Here is a 12,344-nt window from a genome sequence, read left to right on the forward strand (position 1 = left end):
TAGCCTACCACACCTTATCCAAATCCTGCTTTCATAAACCACTGCAATGTCTAGAAGTGGGTCTTCTTCAACAACCCTCGGACTTCACTAGGTGTTTGGAACGATATCAACTTCATACACTCCAAAATTGCTAATTCTTGGAAAACCTTTATTTCCCTAGGTTTCTGTTACATTTGTAGGCTAATCCCTATCATCAAAACCGACAATCACATTCTTTTTATGAAAACACTTGTACGCCTATACATAGCGTTGGTATCAAAAGTGTAACCCACTTGTATCAATTTGCACTAGGGACTAACAAGCATGAATAGATAAAAATTCTGAAGAAGTTGGTAGAGCAATCTTGTTGAGATTACAGAAAATTCATTTCACTTCTAATTTACTCATAAAGCCATAAAATGTGTTTGAATCTTGAGACATTCATTTTGATTCACTGTTGTGGTTTGAGCACTGTTGCAGAAAATTCATTCCAAACATTAGGCTACATCTTAATGTTACTGGGCCAGTTCTTTTTGTCAGAAGTGTTATTACAAAAGGTGTATCGCACACTATGACTGTTTCAACTTTAAAAGATACTCACGAATAACCAGCCGGGCATTCAAGACATTCGCACGATGCATTTCCGGATGTGTACTGACCAGGTGGACACTCGGCACTCAGCACTGAAAATTAAAGTGTTATTTCATTAACTTTAGTCGTGCTCTAGAATGATGGTATACAACATAAGGAATGGTCCAATTAACTACAGTTCAAAATGCTAGTTACCCGATTTAAAAGTGAGGACCCCCACAAATAGAAACACCACCAATGAGACAAGTGTGTTCTTCATGGTTTTCATATCAGCAAGTACAGTCAATCATGCTTCAAATGTATCTTTGTTGTCGCAGGCTTTGATACTGATGAGCTATGCTTCACAAAATATATAACTATCAATAGTAAACAACGGTACTGAAAGCTGAAAGCAAGTAGGCTATTTACCAATTTCAATTAAAGATTAGGATGTACAGAAACATTGAAAAAAAATCTCGGATTTTGAACACGATAACAGCAAATTCAAATGTCACAATAATAGTGTGATACATAAGGGAACAATGTGGATATATACACGATATCAATGCATCAAAGTCCTGATTATGATCATGAACGTCAATGGTATTGCTGTAGCATTACGGCTGTAATTCTATCATTTTATCAGTAACAATTTGCTATAAGTTGGAGAGTAAACATTGCTATTAACAGTCACACAGTCAATTTTTGAGGTAAGACGTTGCATTTGCTAATATCTTGATGAACCTACATTGTATTTCAGTTTACTCCTAATTAATCAAACAAACTAATCCCTTGCCGTACTACATACTAGAATACCTCTTCCTTCAGGTGCCACACCATACCAACATTCTTCCAGGCTACACTAAACTCTTCTTTCATACACTATTTACAGATTTCCATATGTTGTACCTACATTTCGTTCGTCACCATACCATAGTGCCATATCATACATGGTGTGCTGCGCTATGCTATGCCTGGCATTACCAGACTGTTGTTTTGGCGTACCTTGATACTTAGTGGTTACAATGTTGTTTGGATTTTTATTCTATGCTACCACCTTACGGGCTTAATAAATTTATTAGCGCTCGTCGTCGTGAATCGAAGTCAGGAAGGACGTTTTCTTCAGCCCTCATTCGAGCAATCGCATATTGCGAGCAGACATGGGGTGATTACTTCATGAATGTAATCGATTGCGATTACGATTACTTCAGAATCACGCGATTACGATTACGATTACGATTACAGCAAAATCAGGAAGTATAGTCGATTACGATTACGATTACATCAGAAATGTAATCACGATTACTCACGATTACATTTGTTTTGCTTCTTAGGACTATAATCTTAAATGATATATTGGAAGACAATACAAGGATTGCGATGAAAAGGCTTAATGAGATATGAACTCTCTTCATATATCATGGGTCATTTGCTTATTACGTCATAATATACCAATTGCCCAACTTTATAGGGGATGACTTATCGCACGGACGATTTGCATTATTGCCAGGTCTTTACCTGCCGCACCCCAAATTCGAGCGTGCTCGAAGGGGACTCAAAAGTATTTCGTAAACCAACATAAATTATAGAGTATTTTTGAGAATTTAATTAATTCTTGAAAATGTTCTTCGAGCTTTGCGATTCAAATGTCTCTAGTACAGGGGTCACCAACGCGGACCAAATGAGCCACCCGCGGTCGCTGTCGCAAATGTCCAAATGAGAGATTTGAAAGTTGAAGCTGATTTCATACGAGCAGCAGTTGAACATGGGTCGGCCGATCCCAAGGAACATTCGAACGCAGTCGCTCGGGGCATTGCTCGTCTTCGCCCACGCGGCGGCTCAACGGGAATCTATAGTTAATATTCCCGAGTCTCGACGCGGAGACTGGCGCTTCGGCGCGCACTGCAGCTACGCAACTGAGCCCCGAGGAGCTGGTGTGAGTCCTGGCGAGTGGGCGTTTTTTGTTCTTGGTAAGGGGCGGAAATCCGGCCCAGTGCTCTCTGTAAACAAAGTGAGCACGGATAAACGGCGGGAGTAAGTGGTAACCCGTCGGTCGTCGCAATGACCAGTACACACTACACAAGAAGTAGCTTTTTGTTTCAAAACGGTTGGTGACCCTGCTCCAGTAGATAGCTGGGTTTGAAATGCATACCTCTTCCCCTCAAGAAAAACATGCATAGGCTCTTTTATGGTAACAGGCATTTCGGACCCGGTCATTACCGCGCCACGATCCCACAACACACCAAAAGACATGTGCAGTTTCGGCAACACGCAACTCCGCGGGATGTGATACCAAAGAAATAGGCTACGTTGGTCGAAACTTAGAGTATTCGTCCATTGCCAATAGCCGTGCTGGGTGGGCATGACTAATAACTCCTGTCCTTCCAATCTGGGCCCACAATGCAAATGTCACCCGGCGCATCTACAAAAGAATAAAGCCGTGACAATTTGTGTGTGCGTCTCACGAAAGATATTCTTTTAGTCTGTGCATTTGAGGATTTTGTGCGTCCTTACAAGGCCTTACCTACTCCAAGGTGGGTAGGCAGGTGCGAGTTAGGTTACGCATTTTATCTTATGGCTTCCCGGCTCTTTTCATTACCACCCGTTTTTTTGTATCGTTGTCTCGATATTCTTTTGTATATTACGAAGTATTTCGTCAATTTTATCTTCGTCTTCTTTTAGTCTGCTACGTTTGGGCGAGTACAATATCTTTTGATTATACAACAGACTGGAGGTCGCGAATTAACAACATACAATAAAGTAATTATAACAACATACCAGATGCTATAATTATGAATTACGTGCCCCAGCTCTACAGGTAAATCTGACACTCGGGGCTGAGAGAGGTTATAAAGGAATAGTAATATAATGCAATTACCAATATTATTGACGAAATTCAGTTTTGAAAATTGACCAACGGTTGGACTGGGGGACGAATTGCTGTTTTGGTTCTGATTCTAGCTACAACCCACGCTAACATGTCAGGCTATATAAGCGAATGGTTATGGCGGCAGGTCCAAATGCTGAGTGACGAACTGTGAAATAACGATTGACGCCCGTTTCAAGTCGTTATATGAGAATAATATATAGTGAACATAAAAATACTGCCTTCAACTTAATACATAAACTGCGAGCTGCTGTTACGAGAAACGGCTGAGCACGGCTCGGTTATGATATATATCAGCAGCTGTATATTTGTAATTCGTTGTGGAAACTGCAATGTTTTATTCGACGAGTACAAAATTCCGAATCTTCGTCAGGTGCACGTGCGTACGTAGGCCTCCTGCTCGCCAAGCAGCAACGGTAAACTGCGTTTAACTAAGCACAACCAAACATCAATACATAAGTTACTATTTGAAACTATAGGCATAGTGGTGATCAATATCCTGATGCGAGGTAGGGGCTTCTGTAGTATATTGATAACCTAATATACACCACGGGGGGCGTTCTTACAATCACACCACAATGTCCATCGCATGTCTGTTTACTATGTGTGGATTCTTCTTACGCAATGACGAGCGGAGCTAATACTTCTGACGTAATAATGAGCAGTGGCGTTTGAAAACAGACGTTTGTGCTATCGCTAACATGGTATATTATCTCATTCTTTTTCACGAATATTCAGTTTATGTCATAGTCCTTGTACAAACAAAAAGTAATCGTTCTTTCACAAAAAATCGATTAGATATGGGAAGTAGTCGATTACGATTACGATTACTTCGGATTTTTTTCGAATGTAATCGATTGCGATTACGATTACTTCAAAATGCTGTAATCGTCGTAATCGATTACGATTACTAATCGCGATTACCCCATGTCTGATTGCGAGTCTGTCAATAATAAGGAGATATGCAAGCGAGGAATTCATGTAGATCAGATCAGGGATGTTGACATTGTCGCGTCAAACAGTGATAGCGATTTATCCGTCATTCAAGCGAAATTTGATAGCAATCAGCCTTCAAGGCAGTCTGTACAGCAACCTTCGTCAAGTAGCCTAGTTTATCTCCCGATGGAATCACTGAACATTAATATATAATTACCTTTTACGCTACTTTGGGAGACAACCGTACTCATTTTTGTAGCAGTTGGGGTACGAAAAAAATTGGGACACAATTTTGTGTCCCCCTAATTCTTGGCGACATTTTTCCATCAGTTGTTATCGTCTGTTGAGCAAATCTATTCGGGACCACGGTTATTGGTCCCTCATTAGTAGGGCAATTTTTTTTTTGACCTAAAAAACTGAAGATTTTGACCTAAAAAATCTGAATTTTGACCTTTTTTGACCTAAAAAAACTGAAATTTGACCAAATTTTGACCTCACGTATGCAAATTAGGTGTTTTCGCATTTAATGTTAAAATTGTACTACTTATCTTCATTTCTGGTTGGAACTGTCTGTCCTTACAAAGTAGATTGGCCTGAAAAAACGTTTTTGGCTCAAAAACTGACAGATTTTTACATGAAAAACTAGTATTTTAACGAAATCTGACCCTATGAAGAATTCCAGTAGTTACATTACGTATTCTGGTGGAAATAATTAAAATTTGTTGTAGTACAACGAAAGATCCTTTCCTACATTCTCGGGTAGAAAGTGTCTGTCCTTACTACGTAGCTTGCCAAGAACGGAGAAAGAACGTTCAACAGCAGAATTTGTTGGCTGACAACACAACACTCAAGTTGTGTGCACGTGCACACTGCTAGTGACAAACCGTGTTGCTTCATTCTGAAAATGTTGTCTATATCACAATTTTTCAGCTTGCGCTTCTTGATATAAGAACCATGCAATGTCCAAGCAGTCTTGCTTCAGCTAGGATATTGCGGTACGTTGACCATAAAACCATGTCACTATTTGTTTCATGTGACCATTTATGATTCACGATGAGCAGACGATGGTCCGTTTACAACGGTAGGCCTATAAAGTAGGCTACAAGCTGTAAAATATCAAATGATAAGTTCACCGACAGCACAAAATCTACGATACAAACGAAATGCAGAGGTCAAAAAATGTTTGACTTTGTAAACAATTTTGACAAATTTTGACCTAATTTTGACTTTTTTTGACATGTCAAAAAAAAATTGCCCTACTCATTAGTCATTTGTCCCTTACAAAAGAAATCAAGCTATGAAGTAGTAGAAATTTCGAGTTACAATGGCGACCTTATGACCCATGTATAAACCCTGAATTTTGAAAAGTGGCATTAACTCGACAACCAACAGGGGGATTTTCTTCACTTTTCGCGTGTATAAAATGTCACCGCTTTGCATACATCAGAGGTCTCAAACACGCGGCCCGCGGGCCGCATGCGACCCGCGAGAGGATTTTGTGCGGCCCGCGACGGCATTTTGGAATTTCACGTAATCAACAATATATTTAAGTGATATAAGAACTTAAAGTTCACGCAAAAACTACTATAAAAATCATTGAAATCCCAACAAACATCACTATCACATCACTTTTAAAAGCTACCATGCGGTAGAAGATCAGCTATTACGTCGCATTTCTAGTTCATGATGATAAAACATGACCCGTTGATGATTCGCGACTGAAAATTGTGATTTGGTCGGGTGCGACCTTCTCGTAAAATTACTTGATTTCGGATTTACTGGGTGATTAAATAAAAATGACTCGAGTTGAGTCGGGTCAAACGCTGAAATCGGAGAAGGACTTGCGACTCAGAATGGTGACTTGGTAATCCTACGGACGCATCAATCTATGCAACTTTCATGGGGAATAGTAATAAATCAAAAGGTCGTAGCTTGCGTTGCCTAGGGTATACAGATATTTATTCAGGTCAGTATGGTAACCATGGGTATTCTGTTACCCCCGTGACGTAGGCTATATAGTTGGTTAAACGCTGTATGTTGTTTTTTCTCTTCATCCATGTAATTATCAGTGGCGAGTATAAGGTGGTAGTACGCTCTACAGCTGTAACACCAACGAATTCTACGCCGATTGGACATTTCTATTCCAGGGGTTCTTAACCAGGGCCCGTAGACCCCATCGGGGTACGAAGCACCACATCAGGGAGTAAGAGATGCATTGTAGAATTTGTAGGCCCATATGCTGTGGAATATTTTCTTGGCCAATTTATTCAACTGGAAAATAGTCTTCGCGCTGCGCGCGATTATGTGAATGGGCTTTCTGATTTAAATAGGTACCATCAGAAATTGTGTTGAACATGGACAGAGGCTACGAGAAATCTTATTGGAAGCACAAGGGGTAGCCTACGATCACTAAAAAGGTTAAGAAGCAATGCTATTATTACTATGGCTCAATAATGAGTGTATTTAAGTTGTTATTGATATATCGAAGGCTAAATCTTATGCTTATTTAATTTGTGTTTGGCAATGACAGTAACAATAGCCTATAATTACAAAGACGATATCAAAACCATAGGATTAGGCTACACCGCTCAAATGCTGTGATTTCAGATCAATCTTCAGTAGATTTTAAAATAGTCTACATAAAGTTGTTGCTCGTCATAGGTCCACTAGTTGCAATATTATGACCCGACAGTTTTACGATGTCATGAATGCATCCTCTCATATGACGTCTATAACTCGTTAATTAAAAAAATTCTGCCCGGCACAAAAACGATTTTATTCAAATATTTGAAAATGTGATTTTTTTCCGTGTCAAAAAGCGTTAATAGTACAATAGTAAATTACATTTCCATGATGTCTGTGGAATGCCTGTCTGCAAGGTCCCGTCAAATAGGCCACTAAATATCCCTATCATTGATGCTGCGGCCCGCGGCGTCATCAAAACTAGGAAATTGGCCCGCGAGCACATTTGAGTTTGAGACCTCTGGCATACATGGTAGTTATAGTTCAGGATTCACTCAGTTGAGACCATTCCAGTATATGTATTAATTTTAAGCTTTAATACATTCTGTAATGTCAGGGAAGTACAATTGCCAAAGACAGATCGGTATGATGGATCTACAAAACACATTCTTGAGATTAGGTTTGAAGCTCACTAAACGCGATGGAACTGATTTAGCAAGTGACGCGCAAGTGGGCTTGGTCGAGGTAACTATTTCAAATGAGGTTATCAGAAATTCGGATAATTGTCATGCCTACAAAAGCTTATATCTCTCGGTTGTTGAATGATGCACACGGCGCCTCGGGGAGTTTTATGCAAGGTCAAGGTTTTTATAAGGATGTCGCTGGATCTATGGATGTTCTTGGCGCAGCGAATGCTGGATATGTTAAACGAAAATACCTTACAAAAACAGCATCCCGCTGTAGTTGGTCGGAAAATTCGAATGTGTCTTTTTTAACAGTCTAGCTCTAGCTAGATGTATGTTGCGTAATGTCGACATGAAATTAAAATTTACACGTAACGAGGATATAGTTTCTGTCTGCTTGGTGACGCGGAGAATGTAAAAATTGTTTTACTCGAAATGGAAGTGTATGCCAAACAGATGGAGATCGCTGAAAGTGTAAGCTTATCACTCAAGTCTGTGTTACAAAAGAATACTGCCGAGTATCCGTGGATACGGTTGCAAATGTCGACTCATACATTCCCAGCGGGTTCATCGAAAATTGATAGAGAGTTAGTTAGCAGTGCCATGCTGAAGAAGATCGTAATTGGTTTAGTCGAGACCACGACATTTACCGGTGTTCGGAACAAACTCCATTCAACATTAAACACTTTGATGTTCAAAATCTTTCTTTAAGCGTGGATGGGCGTCAAATTAACGGACGCGAATTTCATTTCGATTTTGATAAACATGGCGGACTCGAATGTTATATGACACTATATTCTCTCAGACGGGTCGCTGGGAATGCGAGGTGTACCTTTTAATATTCCACGTAAAGATTATCTTAATCGATACACTCTTTTTGTGTTCGATTTGACGCCCGATAATAGTTTGTGGCAATGTTCCCTCTAAGCTGCGCACGTGCGCAAATGCGCACAGCGCAGTGCTGAAACGGTCTCTGCGCACAGAAAATCTACGCTGCGCACAAAAAATACGAAGTCATGTTTTTTTTAGTCGTTGCGCACTGTTTTCCAATGGACCACGCAGGCGCGCAGACTCGTGAAAAATTAGATGGAACATTGCCAGGGCCAAATAGTGTGTTATCACTGAAGTCTGAAACTGGCGTACAAGTGCGGACCGCAAAGGTAAATTTTGCGCTCGGCGAAGGAATAAGAATTTACAATCACGAGCGCCTCTCGGAAGAGATTTTTTAGTATGGTCTCGTACGCGTGAGTAGTGTAGTCGATCGGTCGTGACCACACCCCCTTTTGCATGGGGCTCTTATGGGCGGGGTGGTGACGGGCTGGGAAAGCGGGGGTGGTGAGCGGCTCTTATTTCTTATGGCGGGGGTGGTGAGCGGCTATTGCGTCTTATGGCGGGGGTGGCGAGCGGCACTTATTTCTTATGGCGAGGGTCGTGAGCGGCTGCGAAACCCGGGGTGGCAAGCGGCTTTTATGTCTTATGGCGGCGGTGGTGAGCGGCTATTGCGTCTTATGGCGGGGGTGGTGAGCGGCTCTTATTTCTTATGGCGGGGGTCGTGAGCGGCTGGAAAACCGGGGGGTGGTGAGCGGCTATTGCGTCTTATGGCGGGGGTGGTGAGCGGCACTTATTTCTTATGGCGGGGGTGGCGAGTGGCTATTGTATCTTATGGCCCCTCTCGATCGGTAACCCTTTTCGATATAGGGCTCGCTCGTGACTTGCCGCGAAACTCGTGTTGGTGACCACACCCTTTCAGACCCCCTATCGCTCGTGATGCGGCATTGTTTCTTACGGGATCTGTGGTGACTCGCCATTGGTTCTTATGGGATCTCTGGTGATGTGTCGTTGTTTCTTATGGATGCGGTCGTGATTCGCACTTTCAACCATCTCTCGCGTGGTGTTGAATAGTCACCAACAATAACCGCACAAACGGAAACGTGGCTTGCAAGAGGATTAAGCAGTGCGTGCGACCTATATTTCGAATGACCTGCGCGCTGAATTGTTTCCGTGCAGTATCGATTATTACACTAGATCAGTCAGTGTGAAATAGTTTGCTAAATCTAGGAATCAGTCGCATGGTGTTACTTTAGTAATTAGTTTACCACAGAGCCGGCGTAGCCGGTGATTCGAATACCGACAAATTTTCACTTATTTCTGACCCAACCCTAATCCTCTGTGAAGTTGACGCTTATTCAAAAAGGTGTGAAATAATTGTAAAAGCCTAATCCGAAACCGATTATTTCGACTTTGGCGTAGTGCGCATTGAAATAGGATTGACAAACATGACTAGCAACTTCCCCACAGTCCCGTTTCGATATTATACACACATTGATTTGAAACAAGTAATGTAACATTACAACTCTATTCCCGATCCAGCTTTCCGTTTGTCAAAGAGACATTTTAACATCTTACCATACTCTAAAGAATTATTCACAACATTACCAATTGTTAAAAATCTAGTTTTCACTTACTTGATTATATCATAATGTCTCGGGCATAACCATTTTTAGTGACTTGGTGTTAAAGACATACCGATCGCTCACAAGGTGATATTTCGGTAATTAGTTTGTCACAGAGCCGTCGCAGACGGTGATTCGAAAACCAACAATTTGACACTTTTTGGTGGTTGCTATATGTTTTGACACTTCGAACAGCAGCTGACTTTAGTTGCACGATAAGAATTATGAGAATATTCAATCAATGTGTCAATTTGTCAACTTGAAATGAAACTTGCTACACCGCAGCTCAAGTTGATTCGTATCTGAATGTGTTAATTCGGTACAATTCTAATTATTTTGAGAAATCTTTTCGTGATCTTTTGATTCGACCGTAACCTGAATATTACTGACGCCGACTTTCAGCCACATCGAATTATTCGCACATTCCACGCCGCTGTTTTAACACTTATAGAATCAATACCAACTATCTCTAACCCGATAATATTCAATCATTTTGGTAATTTGTCAACTTTAAATCCATTCGTCAGATGTACTACAGGTAAACTGAGATAATCAAAAATGAAATATTTTGACTTGGTGTAGTGTGAATTGAAATAGGATTGACAAACATGACTACCAACTTTCAACCCACCCATATTTTGAAATTATACGCACATTGATTTGAAACAAGTAATGAAACCATACAACTGTATTCGCGAGTTGGTTTTCCGTTTGTCAGTTTCAGTAAATACTATCGCGATATTTTAATGTGTTACTACACAAAATAGAGTCAATTAATGAAATATTGCCCGTTGTTGAAAACATTTCCAACTTGACAACCGCTTGCACATAACGCGATCGAGTTGTAATGCGATGAGTTGAATCGGAATATTTCAATCTATTTGTCGAAACCTTGAACAAACTGTCTGATTATTTTTTGTTGCAATTGAGTTAACGGAAATAGTATTACGCATCGACATCTTACCATCTTACCATACTCCAAAGAGTCAACAAGGAAAAACCTTGCCAAGTAAATCCGTTTGTAACTCACCCAATCAACTCAAAAAGCATCAGTATGAAAACACCCAAGCATACACGAGTCCACACAATCACTAACACCTAAAGTCCGTAACAAGCTCGGCTGTATTCATACCCCTACGATGCGTCTTTTTTCAACTGTAAAAGTCGTTACTATTTTGCAAGACAAAGTAATTACTACTCGATATATTTTGTAAGACAAAAGTAATTCCTACTCGGTGCAGGCGACTTGAGGTTAACATAATATATTGAGTATACGAGATTTGAATGTCTGACCATCGTAGTTTCTTACAATCGAACGGTGGTGTTATATCGAAAATTATCGTGATGTAAACATAAGGATTGTCACATCGATTTGACATATGGGATTTTGTAATGGTCTATCATGACTTGATTATCAAATTATTTGCGTTAATTAGACCCGGCGTTGTGGTAAATGTCATGACAGCAACAAACTTTTCAGTACCAATGTTATTAACATATTAAGCTGTAAAACTATGTGTGTCTGAAATGTTCTTGATAGGAAAATTACTCCACCTTGGTAAAAATCACTCTGCGTATCGCGGATATCAGAAAATATTTCCAGTAACCAAGACTAAAGATGAAACGGTAATATCGGTAATATTACATTCAACAATCAGTACAATTATTAAAATCTATCGTTTGCGATAAACAGCACTAAAGATGCAATAATTCCAGTATTCATACATTGAACATCCGATACAAAATGCTTTATTATCCCGATTCCCAACGGGTAATTGAAACGACTAAGTGTAGAATCAGTATATCACAATATCGTTACTATTGAATCCAACGATTTATTGTCGGAATTTGTGACAGAGAATTGAAACATATGCACTTTACAGAGTATGAAAATATCACTTTGAGTATCGAGTACCGTTTGAAGCGTGCGATCAATACATAATTCCGTTCGCACTCTCTAAGACGTTGTGAAGTCTACAGATTTACACTTCAAGACTTTGATCAACACAGAAGCAATTTGGAATATCGTTACTGGACGGATCCTATTCTACTAGACATGAGTAATACACAAAACTCTAGCATTAACAAAATCGCAATAGGCGCTACACTGGAATCTACTAAATGTGATTGTATTGCTCAAAGTAGTGATCATAAATTATCATTTGAATAAGTAATTGTGATCATAAATTATCATTTGAATAAGTAATTGTAATCATAAAACCAAACTTGCGAAAGTCATTACCATAACAAAAGAATATTGTAGGTTGCTTGCTAAAGGTACGCCAGAAATATTTTTAGAACGCTCACGACCAAAGAAATCGGAAATTTCCCTCATTGTCATTCGTCAAAGTAAATGTTGTCACAATACTCAAC

General features: G+C 40.0%; 1 protein-coding gene across 1 annotated transcript in view; it reads right to left on the reverse strand.

Moving 5' to 3' along the window:
- LOC145440219 (uncharacterized) overlaps nucleotides 1-976 on the reverse strand; it is a 108,062-nt gene extending 107,086 nt beyond the window's left edge. The window contains exons 1-2 of the mRNA XM_080317789.1: nucleotides 766-976; nucleotides 581-662 (exon numbers count right to left, since the gene is read on the reverse strand). Coding sequence (XP_080173915.1) covers nucleotides 581-662; nucleotides 766-838 — 155 coding nt within the window. The 5' untranslated portion in view covers nucleotides 839-976. The remainder of the gene's footprint in view (nucleotides 1-580; nucleotides 663-765) is intronic.
- Nucleotides 977-12,344: the final 11,368 nt, after the last annotated feature.

Source organism: Botryllus schlosseri, chromosome 6, assembly GCF_051294905.1.
Source record: "Botryllus schlosseri isolate E-star chromosome 6, Bs_hap1, whole genome shotgun sequence".
NCBI classification, from domain to species: domain Eukaryota; kingdom Metazoa; phylum Chordata; class Ascidiacea; order Stolidobranchia; family Styelidae; genus Botryllus; species Botryllus schlosseri.